The sequence below is a fragment of the Dermacentor variabilis genome, chromosome 10, assembly GCF_050947875.1.
Source record: "Dermacentor variabilis isolate Ectoservices chromosome 10, ASM5094787v1, whole genome shotgun sequence".
Classification (NCBI taxonomy): domain Eukaryota; kingdom Metazoa; phylum Arthropoda; class Arachnida; order Ixodida; family Ixodidae; genus Dermacentor; species Dermacentor variabilis.
This window is the reverse complement of record NC_134577.1, coordinates 18,991,361-19,009,779: the sequence shown is the minus strand read 5'-3', so window position 1 is coordinate 19,009,779 and position 18,419 is coordinate 18,991,361. Positions and strand designations below refer to the sequence as shown.

At 49.2% G+C, this 18,419-nt stretch overlaps 2 protein-coding genes across 3 annotated transcripts in view; one reads left to right on the top strand and one right to left on the bottom strand.

The window, feature by feature from the left end:
* LOC142560058 (uncharacterized) overlaps positions 1 to 9,717 on the top strand; it is a 42,202-nt gene extending 32,485 nt beyond the window's left edge. Inside the window, exons 13-19 of one of the 2 annotated variants that reach the window (XM_075671834.1) lie at positions 916 to 1,051; positions 1,426 to 1,521; positions 2,275 to 2,429; positions 4,375 to 4,450; positions 5,964 to 6,081; positions 7,769 to 7,992; positions 9,008 to 9,717. In XM_075671834.1, the coding sequence (XP_075527949.1) occupies positions 916 to 1,051; positions 1,426 to 1,521; positions 2,275 to 2,429; positions 4,375 to 4,450; positions 5,964 to 6,081; positions 7,769 to 7,992; positions 9,008 to 9,163 (961 nt within the window). In that variant the 3' untranslated portion in view covers positions 9,164 to 9,717. The remainder of the gene's footprint in view (positions 1 to 915; positions 1,052 to 1,425; positions 1,522 to 2,274; positions 2,430 to 4,374; positions 4,451 to 5,963; positions 6,082 to 7,768; positions 7,993 to 9,007) is intronic. The other variant, XM_075671835.1, reaches the window with a different exon arrangement.
* A 7,355-nt stretch (positions 9,718 to 17,072) lies between these two features.
* Positions 17,073 to 18,419, bottom strand: LOC142560057 (uncharacterized). Its single transcript, XM_075671832.1, has one exon. The coding sequence runs from the start codon at positions 17,927 to 17,929 to the stop codon at positions 17,174 to 17,176; it is 756 nt and encodes a 251-aa protein (XP_075527947.1). The 5' UTR covers positions 17,930 to 18,419; the 3' UTR covers positions 17,073 to 17,173.

The window sequence follows — 18,419 nt, the reverse complement described above, 5'->3', positions numbered from 1 at the left end:
ATGGGAGAGGCCTTTGCCCTGCAGTGGGCGTAACTAGGCTGATGATGATATATATATATATATATATATATATATATATATATATATATATATATATATATATATATATATATATATTCTGGTATATACCCTCATCTTTTAGGACGTGACATCCACAAAACGCTAGCCGAAAATGTAAGCGCCCACCCCACCATATCTCTGCGTCACATGCGCTTCCGCTAGCTCTCACAACAAGCAAGCACTTAATGTTTTAATGCCGTTCGCCAACGATGCGGCGCCAATGCACTTTCTTGCCTAACTCACCGCTCGTCCATTTGATGAGGTGAGTTACGCAATTGTCTTTGTGTCTGTCCAGCACTTTGCGTTGGGTTGCTGTGGTTAGTATGAAATGCTAACTAGCCCAACAGCCAGTCCTTCCCATTCTAATGGCTTGGTGGCCAGTGTCTATTCAGCGGTGTTCGTGGGCAGCTGGTCTAGTGAAGTATACCTTGAAAATGTCTTAAATAGTCGCCACTACACGAAGATGCGTGATAATGTCGTGTCCTAGCGAGGGTCTCACTTTTAGATGAGTAGACGAATTATTCAGAAATTCATGTGCGGCGATTGATGCGAGCTTTGAAGCAAGTTCCATGAGGTTACGGCATGAAACAAATAATTTTTCATGGACAAGGGGCGAAGCAATGTGAGTATTCTATACCAGTGCCATTCCTTTTCGCGCTTCATCAGTAGTCCGAGAGGTGTTTCGCCTACGTTATCGTAGTAGTCGGCTGGTCGTGAACGATGGCTGATAATAAGGCAACAGAATCGGTCGAACATCCTTATATCAGTCATGCTTTCCTGAGGTACGCCTGGAACCTAATTGTTTTTGTTTCTTTTCCCTTTTTTGGGACTGCCGCTGCCGTGGTCTGTGTGCAGGCTGCGACAAGTCCTGCACTTGAACTCGTGGCGCAGCTCGCCTCCACCTGGTCAGCAGTGGGACGCTGACGCGCAGTGCCGTGTATTCCTCAAGAGCGACGCGGCAAGGTGCAGCATCAAGCCTGAGAATATGAGCGTAAGTCCGCGCTTGAAACAAGACAGATTGGGTGGTTGCTTACGAGGACTGCGATAGATAATTTACCGGCGCTAAAAGTGAGCACGTACCGAAGGTACTGCGGAAAATAAGACTCCTTACCAAACTGATTGATTGATTGATTGATTGATTGATTGATTGATTGATTGATTGATTGATTGATTGATTGATTGATTGATTGATTGATTGATTGATTGATTGATTGATTGATTCTACGCAGCAGCTGTGTCTGCTATCTTTCTTTATACACTTTCTTTCTCATCGTGTTCAGTCTATGCAGCAGTTGTGTATGCAGTTTTCTTTATATACTATATTTCTCATCATGTTTTATTGCGCTCTTGGTCTTGTCTTTCTAGGCTGTATGTCGTGCCTTACAGTGCAAAAGCCCGGAAAGAATTGGCCTCTTCGGAGCCGGACACGCATTGGAGGGAACCTACTGTGGAGATAACAACGTGAGACTTGTTTTCTTTCCTGGCAAATAAGAGAGGCTACTAAATGGCTAAGAGAATCGGTTTGCAGTACCGCTAGATTATATTCGCTTTAATAATCCGTTCGGAGGCCCGGATCACTGTCTTCTACGCGTTCTAAAAGCCGACGTTCTGTTTCGCCTCACGCCATTCGCCTAGATTGACCTGGGCCGCAAATCGGCGCGGCCGGGGCAAACACGTGAGGCGAAACCGAACGTTGGCTTTTCGAACGCGTACGAGACAGCGGCCCCGGCCTTATAACCTGCGCTATGAAATGATGAACACGGTAAATAAAATTAGTGCGCTAGATAAAGGGCGCGCATGCGCGTAATGGGCTTGCTTTGTCAAGTATAGCACTTGAAGTGGCCCTAAAACAGGTGTGAACCTAGGTCCCGCGGGTAATACCCTCGCTGTACCTAACCGTAACCTCCGTGATGACGTCTGCATTGGCGCACTCCTATAGACCAATAACGACGTGCGCATATTCTTTTTTTTAACCTGAGGGATTCCTCGCCAAGCAAAGTCCAAAAAGAAAATAAGCAAGACGGACTTAAAATAAATGCCTGCAGCCTCGTGATGCAGTCACTGCAGCAATGGACAGGCACATTTGCCACAACTCGCGTCGCGGCCCCGCTTTGTTTACGAAACGTGTGCCTCTTGACTGTGAACGCGTGACCTCCGCGATCACCGGCGGACCTTCTGGCTTTGTCACCGATCGCTTCCTTCGCGGCGGTGCAGTGGTGTCAGGGCACCAAGTGCGTGCCTTTCCCGAAGTCCGCGCCCGTGGTGCCCGGCGGCTGGAGCGACTGGGAGACGGTGAGCGAGTGCAGCAAGCCGTGCCTCCAGCACAGCGTGGCGCTGATGCGCATGAAGAGGACGTGCAGCGATCCGCGGTGAGTGTGACGAGAGGTTACACGCACACGGCGTGCACCTACCCCTCGACTGTCCCACGAACGTCACACGTGGGCAACGCCACGAACAAGTACTCAGGTTTACTTGATTCATATCGAAGTGTCTCGCTTGCCAAAGAGTAGGGCCCATTGCCATCAAAAGGCACCGTATCACAAAGCCGCGAATTCACTTCAACGCCTTTTTTTTTTAATACACTGGCATTTGCGACAAATGTCGAGTCTACTGCAACGTGTGTGTGCCTCATTCGTGCCTCCGAGAATGGTGTAACCCAGACATTCGCGGACTTTGTTAGTAACGAGAACTTATCGGGAGAGACTTTTACTCTTAATGCTGCGACGTCTTCAGTTTTATTTCAGTATCGCTTAGTGCAAGGGTTAATATTTTTTTTATTCTCAAGTTATTAACCAAGCGAAAGGGGCTACGCCGTTTCTCGGAAACAGCGACTATTCCTCTGTTTTTGTCTAAATACATTTTTTTTAAAGTGGCAGCGTTCAGTCCTCCACGTGCACTTCTGCCGGCAGGCATTCGGACGATCACAGAAGCAGTGCAGTTGCTTCGGAAACAAGTAGTTATCGGCTTACGACCATCTGAGGGATGGTAACGGGACGGACTTTTGTGACGTTCAACAGCGTCTGCTTGGAGCTCGAACCAGGTTTACCATCAGAGTGGGTTCGACAGGAAAAGCCAGGTGATGTAAAAACAAATAACATAAGTGTAATACATCATGACGGGTTAGCGGTGCACTCCAAGACAAAACAAAATACAGAAACGTACAGCGTGCGTGCACCTGCACGCAAGGGCAGAGGAGATGTGTCTACACGTGGAGGCTCGCTGGCTTTCTTATACCCTCCACCATCCGGGCAACCTCATTCTCTCTTGCTCCCTGGTAGAGGGCCTTGTCAGGACACGTCGGGTCAACCTACACAGAGGGTCATGGGATGGAAACCACTCCTTCGCATAGACGGGTTGAACGCAGGACAGAGGGGAGTAAGATTTGCACATTCCGTGCATAATCTGATCGCATACACCCGACGAACAAGTCTTTCTATTGTGGCGGGCGTGAGGATTAGGCACGCCGTGTCCCAGTCGTCTGACGTCTGTTGCAGTCATTGCCGCACTAAGTGAACCGTAACAGGGCGCCGAGTGCTTATAGCATCTTGCCTCTTGGCACAAGGTAGAGGGTTCGACTCCCTGACGCGGTGGCAGCATTCCGATGGAGGTGGCCAGAGTGCTAAAACGCTTGTGTAGAGCCCTCTGAATTCCCATTAAAAAAAATCCTATAGGTGGTCAAGGTTAACCCGGAGCCTTGCATTAGGCCTTCCATCATGGCGCACTTCGAGACTTCGGAACTTTAAGTCACGGTTTATCTTCTTTTATTTTATTTTTATTGATCGGTTTGTGAGCAGGCTTTGCCAAGCAGCATGTCAGTGGGAGACCTCAATTGCTGCGTGCCTGCCTCAGTTGCTATATCACGTTCGGCGGCTGAGCACAAGGTAACAGGTTCGATTGCCTGCTGCGCCGATCGCATTTCTTATGGAGAGGGGAGTGCAAGATCGCAACTGTATCGATAGTTTGGCGCATGTTAAAAAAAAAGAACCCGAAGTAGCTTTCTGTCAACGCAGGACCCGTGAAAGAGCAAGGGTACTCTGCTCTTTTGTGACCCTGGTCACTAGTCCAAATGCGCTTGGCTTGAGAGAACTCCCGGTCACTGTAGCCGAAGTGACCTTCTGCTGCATAATCGTCGAGTCATTTATGCGAGAAAATGTCAAGAGGTAATCCAAATGATTACGTTTCTCAGTGTGCGGCATTTGTTCTTTGTTCCTTTTTTATGCTATATGGGCGAAAGAATGTAGCGTAGAAGGAAAGCGCGCACGATAAAGCATGGACGAATGCGATTGCTTCAGCTTTATTTACGCTTTTTCGCAGGCGGCAGAACACACTGGAAGGCTGCGAAGGCGACAGCGTTAAGCTAAGGCCCTGCGACATCAATGCCAACAAGAAGGTGAGAGATAATTCTCCTTTTTATTGCAATATATTCCTCGTTTCACCTCTAGCCCAGCCTTAAATGCTAACTGAAACAAAATTTTGGACTGCGTAAAAAGTCTCTTTTAAGGTAATGTCAATAAATAAGAACTTCGGTGCAGAATATTGCCCTTTAGATACCACTGGAAGCGTAACGGAAATCTTGCAAAATAAGCTATTTTCTTTTTTATTTTTTGATACCGAAACTGCAAAGAATGCCACCATTACAGCTCGGCGGAAGGCAGCCAGGACGTATAACACGCGGCTCCTGAACACGACCTCCGAGATCAGGAGGCGCCCGCGGCTGCCCGCAGTGCGCTGAAAAAAAATCTCGGAAGCTACGCGCCTCGACTTGTGTCATAGGCGCTAACCAATACGTGCGCACGTCGTACGCTCAGGCGCTATTTAGAGCCTGTTTATGAGAAAATTATACAATTACTAGCCGGCGGCTTTGCCAAGACTGTTTCAGTAGTGTATACTACTTATAGCCAATTTAGCCAAGCAGAAATTTCGCTGCAACTGGCCTTTAAAGGAATTCAGTAAAACACATTTTCAAAGTTTGAAGCTCGGCCACTGGTTCGAAGCGCATGCGTCGTCCTCTTTCTTTTGTGTGCCAGTGTTTCCTTTCGCGTTACCAAACATGAACGCCTGTACCAACTTGCCCGGTATCCTATTCTGCCGTGAGGGTAAGTTCTAGAAGGAATAAATAGAGGACAAACTTGCAAAATAAACATCACCTAGAAGGACAGAGGCCTCACTAAGTAGGCAAAGGATTTGTAATTTCAAAAAAGTAGTCGCACAAAACACGTACGCGCTCAAAAGCAGCGTCAAGGACAACAGAAATGCCAGAAACACAAAGTGAGTTCGCGCCATCTTCGTCATATATCCTGTGTTCTTGTTTTGCACGCCTGCCTTTTTATACCGTGAAGCGCGCCAAAGTGTATAGAACATCAAGTCACTCATGCGAAGTCTGACGTCTCGTGTTGGCCGTACTGGAGTCTGCGCGCAGCCATTACGCACGAAGCACTTGCAAACATCTGCAAGTGCAGGCTCATGTCACTACTGAATAAACAGTAAATTAGCGAAAAAGTACGGGCAGCAAAGGGAAGAAGTAAACTGAACCATTCCTGTACTTACAACTACGCGTATTCTTGGAAAAACTTCCACGCAGACAAAAGAAGAAACATGCTGCTCATCCGCAACACATTTTTAAACATAACAAAACTGTATCAGACCGAACCGTTGTCGAAGTTAATTACATTGTTTTGCTGTTAAAAACGATGATGGCACGCTCACGCATCGTTGGTCCGGCTCTCGTCCTATCCCCTTCTTCCCTCCTCCTCGCGCCTTTTTCGATGCTTTCCTGTTCGCCCCCTCGCCTCCCCCCACCTCCCCAACCCTCCCAAGCAAATAGAACCTCTGCTGTCAAGTGACTACATTTGTGAGTTGGTGAAGTCCGGCAAGTCTCCTAATGCGAGCGTTTCGCGTTGCAGGCTCCGAAGTGCACGCAACCCAAAACCAACCAGCAGTACATAGACGAAAAATGCGCCCTCTTCGCCCGCTCCAAGCCTGAACTGAAGCCGAAGGGCACTCAGGTGCCGTACAGCGCAGGTAAGTTGCACCAACTGGACGGTTCTTCTCAAACGGTAGTGTGGCCGTGTTCGCAGTAGGGCATTCTTAACGTCGACACCGACACACTTATCGTGCAATAATGTCATCAACTTCAGGCACCACAGCCGAAGAATCGCAGAATTGCGCTATTTGCCACAAACGACTTCTTAATATAGCTTGTGCAGCTCTGATATGCGAGAACCTGGTCCCAGGGCAATGTCCATAAAAAAAAAAAGAGTTGTTCGCAGATCAAGCCTTTCATTTCCATAGGACGGGCAGTAACACAGAATGTCATCTGTAGTTTTTTTTTTTTTTTCGCCAGCCTCCACAGGCATTGCATTCGGCGGTATCGGTCATTCCAGTCAAGAATGAGTATGCATTGGGGAATGCAACGTCCAGGCGTAAGCGACACATTACTGTTTCTTTACTTCGGGAAAGACAAGGTAGCAGGCGCTGGTGCGATTTTAGAAGGCTGCCTGACTGAGCGACCGTCTCTGATACCGAGCAGAGAGCTTGCACTGCACATCGGCGACATCATACGCTGGACCTTCTCTCCTTCTCTTAATTTTCTCCCCCTTACCGCAGTACAGGGTAGCCAACCGGGCTCAGCGCTGGTTAACTTCCCTGCCTTCCAGTCATCCTTAATTTTCTCTCTTAAAAAAAAAACCTGTATAGCCAATGAAAAAAGGCGAATGCATTTTGCAACATATCCAGTATTTATATGCTAACGTGTTAATGTATTTCGATTTTCAAGATCTATCAGTCAATGGTTGAGCAAACGGCCGTGACAAATGTGGTCATCAGCCTATCACGCAACATGTGTAGAACAAAACATAGCGGAGTCATCCCTAGACTACTTTGTAAACGAGAAATTTGAAGCTAAAGTAAGGTTGTCTGCTCAATGTGCACAAGACACCAAATGCGGGCTTTAGAATCTCACTCAGACGTCTGAGAATCCGTGTTTAACCACGGTCACGAACACACGTGACCGCAAGGGTGCTAATAATAATTAATTGTTTTTTCAACACCCTTTGTCAATAATACGGGAACTGCTACACAAAACTGCTGTAAAGCATATGTCTATAAAGAGCTGAGCATGCTGGTAAGTATTCATAGTATGGAAAGGCAGGTGCAAACACCGGCGATGCGTGGCACCCGAGATCGGGCGATGAGCCCGCGTGCGCCACCTAACCTCTGAGGCGATGCACCACTGTCGTTGTTGTCCTCCTTGTTCTACTCCTTTGCACGTCTGACTTTCCCGCACCCCCGTATAGCTTGTACAGCGTGTTCATGAACTAGCGACCATTTCAAATTTGGCGAGTTGCATCGTAATATGTAACATTACGCAAGACATTCCAAACTGCAAGCAGTAACAAAACAACGAATTAAAAAACACATATATACAGCCTGGAGAAGAAAAAGTGCCAGAACGCACTACTCCAGCGCATTCCAATTCACGCTTGACGAAACATGGTTAAAACGGCGCGTTTTGAGGACAGGACACAAAAAATAATGCACACAGTACAGTCGCGGGGACTGCGCGACTGTCCTGTGAGCATTGTTTCCGTGTCCTGTCGTCAAAACGCGCCGTTATAACCATGTTCCGTTAAGCCAGCAACCAACTAGCCCATCTAAGTATGTTAATGGGAAGTCACGCTTCTGGTATCGGCGTCCCGGTCACACGCAGCCCAGTCGTGGCGCGCATGCGCAATCCACTGTGGCTACAAGGGTGACGCCTACATCGCGGCCAAGTTCTTCCTCAACGAGCAGACCAACGAGACGGGCGTACTACCGGACGGCACCCGCTGCCACTTCGACAAGTCCAAGGGGGCCGCCTACTACTGCCAGCAGGGGCAGTGCGTCACGCTCCTCAGGAGCCTCGCCGGCATTCAGGACAACGTAGCCGGACAGGTATCGTTACTCCTTCTTTGGCACAGTTCTTGGACCATCGCGCGCATACTGATTCCTGCGGGCGTGCCAAGCACCTCCAAAGCACGCATTACTAAGTATGCGATGAAACTCAAAGGCTATCAGAGAAACTAAAGGACACTAAGCAGCTAGCAGCATAAAAAAAATCGTAAGCATGACGTTAAACGCCAGAAAGACGGTAGTGCTGGTTAGAAATCAAACGTGGGTAGTGTTTTATGAGAGGGAAAGAAATGAATAGGAGGAAGGGCAGGAAAGTTGACCAGATAAGGATGTCCGGCTTGCTACCCTGCAATGGGGAGCGTAGCGAGATAGCAAAATTGCCGCGCGGCTAGGTTGCTCGAAGCACTTTTCGTGTATTCGCGGGCTTCTTTCACGCTCTGGAAAATACTTTAGTGTAGCACACGTATTGTGCAGCAGAAATATCTACCGGACGTCTTTCATGTCGCTTTACAATTCTTTCAATTGACACTTTTCATCTAATTATAATATTTGAGAAGTTGATTAATTAAGACTATGAAATTAGGCGGAATGCAAAACATAATCTGAGTATCTTCAAGTGACGGCAAACGTTACCTTGGTCCGGTCCACCCTACATGGCATTTGCACACATTTCAAATCTTGGTGCATGGCAGTTGGGACGACCTGTATATGCTATGAAGGCGTGAAGAATGAATTCCACAGAAACCAATAGACTGTACAAGCATCATCTTCTTCACCATACCCCCTCTTTTGTCTTGTTTACGCTGTGTCTGTCCTCTCCCTAAATCCCTTTCCCCAGCGTGGCGTAGTGGCCTAGAGTCTGGTGACTCAGACCGGCCCGCCAGTACGGTTCATCCTCCTTTGACTAGTACCATATTTCTCGCTGGTATTCACCATGTGGAACCTAACATGGCCTACACCGACCTCGGTCGAACGTGGTGTAAGCGCGTAATCGTATTCAAGTGCGGTCGTGGCGGAACGAGGCGAGTGTGTTTGAAGAACCTCTGCCTCGTTCTAGGTCCTTGACGTGGAAGTCTCGGACTGGGCGCCGGACACCGAGGGTCGACGGCTGGTCGAGAAGTACCTGGAATATGTGCCCGGCAAAGAATTTGCAGTGTTGGACCCGAAGAAAGTGCCCAGAGCGCGAGCGCGCATCGCTGTCGACGACCTTTAGTCTTTACTGGACCTGCGTGCCACCGTCTGTCTTGCTAGATCCTGCAAAGGACGAACTTGGCTCCGCTGTCGCATCGAAGTGTATCGCCTACCTTCTTTTTTTCTTCTTTCTTAATGCAGTGCTATCCAGTACCCGGTATCTTCCGTTCACCTCCTGTTGGTGCGATTCAGCGACACTGCATGCAACAGCACTAGACGGTAGCAGAAGGAAGTACTTGTTCAAATGTGCAGACGAACACAAGGTCTTGTACGAGTTCGCGCGATTCCCGATGCGAACCAATAAATATAATGTTCTTGTCTGTTACACACACTCGAATCCGCGGCTATATTCCCTATCTATTTCACAAATATTGATGCAATGGTCTTAAGAATGATTTGGGCAGGCTGATTGAAACCACAAGTTAAAAAGGAGGTGCGAGGAAACCACTAAGCGCAAGAGAGGAAATGTAGATGGGGATGCGAAATATTTACGCATTAAAGTCAGTGTTTGACCATGGCCTCACAATACGTGCTTCGCTAGGTACGTTCCTTGTTTAATAAAACATTTGGTATTCAGTGGATGTGCTAGTCTCTTTTGGTTTTTCCATTTTTCTTTCTTTATATTTAGTGATTTCACGCTGCTAATTAAAGCCACGAATTAGTGCTACGAGTGGCACTGCGTGTCGATGCTGAGAAAGTGAATCTCAGAAAAAAAAAATCTTGCATGTCTACGCAAGTTTTAGTGCACACATAGTCATGCGCGACAAATCGCCAGCCAAAATGTATTAAATTATTACAAATGAAATATATAAAATCGAACTGTCAGACCCACAACTTTTAATCGTAGTGTTATATCTTTGGTGTTGGTAATTAGACGGACTGGACTAAGTGGTTACGTTAAAGAAGCTTAGTCATTACTCTCCGCATGCGACGTAAATTGCGCGCATTGTCTCAAGGACACCATTCTATTGGCTCATGTATACACGCTAGTAACTCTAAGCTGGTGAGTACAAAGGGCATATAGAAAGGTGCACGGTCCACCAACAGTGGTTATACTTGTGCGAAAACTGAAGGACACACACACACACACACACACACATATATATATATATATATATATATATATATATATATATATATATAGAATAAGTTGATGCTCCGCTCCCGCCGGCAGTACAATGGCCCCATTATGAAGCCATGGGGGCCATGGCTGGTATACGGGTCTTCACCAATGCCAAACAAGATGCTCCGTCATGGACATACCGCCATTTTCTTCGAGGCTGGACGTAGGCGCGACGCGTAATATAAACGGCGCTCATGGAACCGATTTGCATTCGTAACGAGACACAAACTTCGCGTTTTGCTTAAGAAATTGTAATGTAGGCAGTGAACCTAACGTTGTTCATACAACAAAAGAGTTTTCCATCCCAGCCAAAATAAAGCAACTAGCTCAAAGCGCACGATTATTCCGTCGAAGACGTCTCTTGATCGATTCCGTCGTCTGCTTCATTCGCCAGTACGCGTGTCTCCGAGAAACAAAATAAGTCGTCGTACATCGGCGTCCTCGCGCGCATTTTCTATCCTGAGGCAGCGAGCGACCAGCGTTGAAGAGCGCAAATTTCAAGCCGCGTTATCGCCATCTCGTGAAACGCAAATGACTTTTAATCAAGTCGTTGGATATGCCACCAAAGCTGCCTCTCTTAAATATTTCTGGGGATCTAAACCTTCAAGTGTCTTTGCACTCTAAGCTTAACTGTTCCTTGTGTAAAGTTCACATTATTGAGTGTTATATCCCACCCTTAGCCACACAAGTTTTCCATCCCTCTTTTACTAGGTGGTGACCTCGATTATCGAGCGCAGTGGCAGCGTTCAGACAGCGGCAGAATGCAAAAAAACGTTGCCGCAACGCGCTTCGGCGACCCGTTTTACGAGAGCGCCCCGTAATCTAACTACTACTTGGCAGTAAGTAGTGATACTACACAGCCAAGCCCCATTTAGGTCCGCGTCCATCAAAGGACAGGGATCGTGGTTCTCGCGAGCGATGGCAGTGATTCCGAACCGCTGACATTCGTATAGATGCGGCAGTCGGCCCGAACAGCTCTCGAGTGCTACGCTATCGGGGTGTGTCCGTTCGCTAGCGCCAACAAATTTTGAACGAGGTAAAAAAGCAAGGTGTAAAAGCGCTGGCGATTCTAGCTGTCACGTGATGCGCGTCGTGCAGCTTTTAGCATCCATTGCTCGTTTATCCAATACACGGAGGCGACGTGCGAAGAGCAATCGTTGAAGGAATGTCGCGAAAGTTACGCGAGAAGATCCAGTTTCCGCTTCAAAGGAAGGCGTTGAAGATTTTCCCAATTTCTTGACAGGATCCCGAATCGATCAGTAACCCGAAGGTGAGTACCACTGTGCCTGATTTAGAAGGCGTGTTCTGTTTGCTCATAACAGTGGAAATAACTTTGTCGAGATTTATGTGCGTTCCAGTAATTATCGAGAGCTGTATTCGGTGCTATTCACAGTGGCGACTTGCAGAAGTCGCGCGACCAAGTCGGTCGCAAGTGGTAGCTTTCGTCCAAAGGCGAATCGCAAAGCTGCAGAACCGATCACCAACGCAGAAACAGATACAGGAATTCGGAATACGTTGATGGTTATTTTACGTGGCCATGGCTGTGCAAGCAAACATGAACGGCAGCAATCGCGAGACATTCCCGCGTGGTGATGGGCCGGTCGCACTCGCCGGTGTCAACATCGATCGCTGTTAGTCGGTCCTTCTTAGCCAGTCGCGGTCGATCGTGCGACGTCTGTTAGTCGCCGAGGTGAATTCCGCCTTAGTCCAGCGGCGACGCTAATTTGCCTGAGCCATTCGCGCTGAGCTCTGGTGACGGGGCTTCAGAAATGCCGCGCTCATTGACTTCCGTTGGCTCAGCGTCTCAACGTCAAAATTATACTGCATTCTAAAGCGTTATGCTTGAGCATAAGTTACTTTTATTGTACGACTTGAGCCAACTTTCACTTCCATGTTAATTTTAATCTGCGAGAGTTAGTCTAAATAAGTGTCCCCACATACTGGAAAGGAAATGAATGCTTTGTGGTGCCTATACATACATCTGTATATGTCTAGATCGAAGGAAATTCACGTTGCGTTTATTAAAACCCGAACTGTGCGCGTACAAAGATGCCGATTGATGTTTGCAGCACATTAAAACTTTTCGCCTGCTATTACGATGTGATAAAAACAATCTGGGGTTTTACGCCCTGAAACAAGTATTGATTTGCAAAAGCTAATTATTGAGTGGTTTCCAAGGTTCAAATGCATGTTGCATCTAATGATGCAGAATCGCTTGAATGATGGCAGTCGGATGGAAATAGCACGAGTGAAGTTGGACCTGCTGCACCAGATGCAATTATGTGTGCAGCCGCCGAAGCCTTCGCTAGCCCGAGCGAGCGTGCGGTTTTCTAGAGCCTGCATACACGTCAGCTCTAGCCAATGTTGCCTAAGGACAGCAAAAACGACCACCAAACATCATTGGCGCCCGCATGGTAGCGGCATCTCACGTCATGAATGTAAAATGCATTCAGCCTTGCTCGCGAACAAATAATGTGTTTACTAGTACACAGCAAGTATACTGTATACTTATACTGTATAATGCACACGGTAAACGCGTCGGAAGCAGAGCATATATGTGCTATGCTGGTGCTTCCTTTTTGTTTTTCTTTTTGTGGCTGCGGGCAAAGTTGATTGAAGAAATGCAAATTCTGGCACGTCGCTAATGGTCGCGGGTACGGTTGACCTCCCGCCATTTAGATTGTACGTTCTATACATTGTTGCGCTGTGCCCGCGTAGTGGAAACCAAAATGGCGTCGGCACCGTGGAATGGCAGCTGAGCGGCAGGAAGATGTGCCGTCAATGCACATTAGAATAACTTCTGAACTTTGTTTTATTGTTATTTTTCACTACTTACTTCTGGTTCCGATCCAGCACTGCCCGTCGATCTTCCGATTAAAAGGGATGTGACCACAGGCGTGATCATCATCAAGCGGCAAGGTCTTCGTAAAAGTGTGACACCGCCCTTAAAATATGGAGTCACGCGAGTACGTAGGGTCCGTCGACTTTTGTGTAAGTTAGCGTCTCACGACGAATTTGCGAGACGTTCGACGTGAAGCGCCTGTCGCGAAGCGCACGAAGAGGAGCGTAGTCTGCTTTGCTGTTCGTTTTTCCCGACGCAAGCCCCTATTAGCGCAGTAAAATCGCACAGCGTAGCATGATGCCTCTGATAACAGCCTTCTACAAAATAATAATGTGCACATGCGAGGAGGCAGAAAGCACCACTTGACAGTCACCAAGCATTCAAATCCACCTTAATCCACTTCACCTTAATTCACTCTACTCCCCCTAAAATTCACCTTACTCTAACTTCACAACTCTACTTGAATCCACCATGCTCCAATTTGTAACAACTTTAATCAACCTTCATACACTTTAATTTCTTTAGATCCTGTTGGGGCTCCGTGGAACCTCAGCACGGAGAGCCGGGATTCATTTCGCGGCCATGGCAGCCGCATGTATGTCGAGCTTCGGGTACACGTTAAAGAAGTCCTGGTTTAGTATAAGGCTGAAGGAGAAAACAAATTAATTAATGGGGTTTTACGCGCCAAAACCACTTTCTGATTATGAGGCACGCCGTAATGGAAGTCTCCGGAAATTTCGACCACCTGGGGTTCTTTAAAAGTGCACCTAAATCTAAGTACACGGGTGTTTTCGCATTTCGCCCCCATCGAAATACGGCCGCCATGGTCGGGATTCGATCCCGCGACCTCGTGTTCAGCAGCCCAACACCATAGCCACTGAGCAACCACGGCGGCTGTAAAACAATAAATGTTGCACACCATCTGTTATGTTGAAAGCAACTGACTATAGAAAGGTCGATATAGTCGCTCCTGCCAGCTCCCTCACAACAGACGTGGGAGGAGCTGCTCAGAACGCCGGATCAAAAACTACAAAAAGCCCTCGTTGCCTGGGCCGAAAGGGTCGCTCCTCGTGAGGGGCCATCCTAGGACTCGGGCCTGCCAGGTCATAACTGAGCCGAATCTCAATAAAGTTGTTACCACCACCTCAATATACCTCACACTATAGTGACAGGTAACAGCAGCCGATACCCAAAATATGTGATGTAATAGCGGACTTTTCGGTCTCATTCCACGGCACTGCGGGAAAGCGTTGGGCTCAAGATTGTGACGCTCCTAGGTTCGAATGGTATCGCCGCTATTCTTTAACAAATTTTTAAACGTTGCTGCATGATTACTATCTCGTTTGACGTCGTACTTGTTCTTTTGTCATATAATTCACCAGCAAGCCTGACACGGATGGCTCCTGCCAAGAATAGCGAAACGACCCGTTGCGTAGCCTAGGAGGTGTTGGGCTGCTAAGCACGAGGTCGCGGGATCGAATCCCGGCCACGGCGGCCGCATTTGGATGGCGGCGAAATGAGAAAACACCCGCGTACTTAGATTTAGGTGCGCGTTAAAGAACCCCAGGTGGTCGAAACTTCCGGAGTGCCCCACTACAGCGTGCGTCATAATCAGAAAGTGGTTTTGGCATGTAAATCCCCATAATTTAATTTTTTTAGCCCAGGAGGAGGAGGTTGGGGCCTTAGGTAGATGCCGCTTTAGCGGCCGCAAAACAATGAATAGTGAGGTGTTGTTACTGTGTTACTGTGCGTCCCAGTGAGACCGGCCCCCAACCACTGACTAGCGCAACTCTGTGCAACCGACATGCCACGGAATAAAATGCGGCCCTCTCACTATAGCAACCAGTGATGGTGGCCCGTCATAATAGTTCAGAGACTAACATGACGGGACCCCTCACCGTAATGAGTGCTTAAGTGAAAATCTAACCCTGTTCACGGGTCGGCGCGGTCTTCAAACGTCAAAACAAACAGCTCATATCAATAAATACAAAACGTCATTATTACTCTGCCCTCAGCGCGAGACGAGACTAAGCGATGGCTGAATTTATTTCATGCCGTCATGACGGAGAGCAATTAGACAATGTGAATTCATATCAGAGCGGCCAACTTGGGCAGCCTGCATGGGCCATATAGGTTAACAAATAATTTTCGGGGAGTGGAAAGCATGCCCTGATAATGAAGCCGGACCACTGCCATATTATAAAGGGTCGATAAAACATCCTTTTCTGATGGAAGGAAGAAACGAGCTTACCTAAAGAACGCGCAAAATGGTGCCTAATTTTGCCGTACAGGTACTGGCTGACGCGCATATTTGCGTTATAGATTTTTAGGAACAAGCCTGATCTTGCTTGGAAATTGTTTCACATGACGTCACCTAAACTCAGTTAATAGCTTCGTTGTGAACAACCAGCTGTTGTTTTATAATTAGCCAGCATTTACGCTCACAGGGCAAAAAGCACTTGCTCAGTGAGCGGGTTCCAGTAGAGGCAACGCTGGCTTCACCTGTGCTGGCAACAAGCTGCTAAACCTTCCACTCCAAAAAATTATCTGAAAGCTCCTTGGTCTGGGCGCTGCCTTGTTACACAGTCATGGTAGCCGACGGTAGAGTCCGCAGTATACTGCATGCGCATTTGCCAAGCATATCGCGTATCACGTCAAGGTAAACGATTCGTGATCGGTTTATGGTATCTGTTGGTACGCCGATGCATTAGCCGTAGAGATATGCAGTAGCGCGAGCATACGCTTACCGTAGAGGTGTCTTCGCTGCCGCCCACAAAGCACGAGCTTGCACATTTAGTTAGGCGCAGCACTTGCGTTGACCTTTGCCGTTGTCCAGTGCTCCGTTTCTCACGCGCAGCTGTGATACGCTGTTGGAGGCGACGTTGCTCGCAAGCAAAAATGTGCACCGTGCAATGACTGGGAGATGCTGAAAGAAAGATGTACTGCGCAAGTGAGCTCGAAGACGCTTCGATCTAGCGAGCTGAAAATTTCCGTGTGGCAATAGAGTGCGTTACTACCAGTAACTGCAGTAAGTACAGTACGGATCCCGGTGGAGGCAACAGAAAAACGTCCAGTGTGCTGGACTCGAGGACGCTACTCCCAAGCACCTAGCTATACTGTCCAGCTGCCTTGGTGGCGTCACTCTCAACAGCAGACTGTCTATGCGAAGCCTGAAGCCGTTACTCTCAAAGTTCCACGCATGCTGTCAGGCCAGGGCACGTTAGTTTTCTACACAGCAATGCGTATCGTTGCTCATGAATAGCAAAAACGGACTGTACAGTGCTCTCAGACGACGTTACTTTTGAATGCATCAAGGCGCACCACGGATTTTCAAAAACGCATTACCCTCGAAAACAGCTACGGTGCATAGTGCAGCGGTACAACAGACGTTACCTTCGGGAACTAAGCCGTACTGCGGTACAGCTAGAAGCGTTGCCCTCAAATAGCAAGGCGTGCTGTACTGGCAACAAAAGCGTTACAGATTTTCATTCTGCACGGCGCGAACGAGCGTTAGTCTCGAACAAGCAGCACCGCTGTGCTGTCCTCGAAGACGTCATGCTCGGCGGCCGAGAGAGCCACTGTTGAGGTTGCCGATTTACGCTAGAGCCGCACGACCACACGCGTGCGGCAGACGGACAGGGCGGCGTGTGACTCGAGTGTCTGCAGTCGAACAACGAGCAATACTGACTCCACTAAACGACGTTAGAGCAGAACTTCTTGTTCGCCTACGTGGGGCAGGTTCGTCTTGGTAGCAATGATAACGCCATGTCTACCAAGACGAAATGACGTCACCTTGGCGTATAGCCAGGCGTACTGTACAAGGCTGTGTGGCGTTACTATCGAACAGCAGTGTGTACTGCACCGGGCTACGAAGGAAAAAAAGTGGGCTGATTGTCGAGCTCACGCTTTCTCCGTCACACGACGTGTTCGAACGAGTAGAAAGGCGTGGACAAAGTACAGCAGGAATCAAGTGAAAGCAAAAGAGGCCCTTTCTTTTTATGTCAACACACACACACACAACACACACACTGTTCCTACACCGTGGCGGGGTTAGTGGTTCTGGGCCCCTACATCTGGCCGTAGTCGTGTGGCTGGTAGAGCGCCGCCGCCGCCGTCGGGTCTGCAACGGGCATCGGAGCCGCCGCCATGTTCGCCGGCATCCCGTAGTAGTCGCCGTAGTAGGGAGCGTACCCCGGCGCAGGCGCCGCGTAGTACGTGGCCCCGTACGGTGCCTCCCAGCCCGTGGGTGCCGGCAGGGCCGGCGCGTAGGCTGTGGCCGCGGCGTACGGATTGGAGACGGCTGCGGCACCAGCGTAGTCGTAGCCGTAGCCGGCGACACCCGGTGTCGCACCGAGAGCGAAACCAGTGGGCATCGGCGGCGCCGACTCCGGGGGACTGGACGCTGCACCGACGGTGGGCGTCGGAGCCCGGCGCATCATCTTGCGTTCGAGGCCGGCCTGCTGGTACGATCCCGCCGCGGCCCCTGCTCCGCCACCTCGGCGCGACCGCGGCCTGAAAGGTCCGACTCCGCTGGCTCCAGCGCCGCGCGTCGTCCTCGCTTTGTCTCGAGCCCTCTCGACCCGCAGCAGCGCACCGTTGACGATGGCACCGTTCATCTCGCGCACCGCATCATCGACGCAGGACATGTCCTCGAACTCGACAAACGCGAAGCCCGGCGGGTTCTGCGCCATCCAGACTTCCTTGAGGCGTCCGTACTTGCCGAACTCGCGCTCCAGGTCCTCGCGCGCCATGGCGCTGTCGAGGCCGCCCACGAAGATGCGTCCCGATAGGACGTAGCCGCCGGTCGTGGTCGAGCTGCTCATGGTTACGATGGACGCTCTTTTATGCTGATCGCCTGCGCCACGGTGCTCAAAGCAGTGCCGCTGCTGCTGCTTGGGTCAGGGTTCCTCCTGCGCGCACTCACCGCAGGCCTCGGCTGGTTGTTTCGAACGTTTCTCTTCGACAACCCCTGGCGGCAGCTGCACCCGTCTCCGCGCCTGCTTCGTCGTCGTCGTTGCGGCAGCAGCCGCTGCCACGTGCATGCCAGTGGGCAATGAACGCCGCTTGACGTTGTCTTTCTCGCTTTTGCCTGCCCCGACACACGTGCGTTATGTGATGCATCTCCTGGCCGGGGCAGGCTTTGTGCAGCGTTCATGTACTCCTTGGAGACGCCAGTTGATCTGACGGGGAGACAAGAGGCTAAATCTGTGCAATGCGTTACATGGCACAACGTTACTGTTAACGAACCAGACGGGCATGGCGTGTGGACGCTGTGCTTCATTCACTTTTTACCGCTGACCTCCGCGGTGTTGC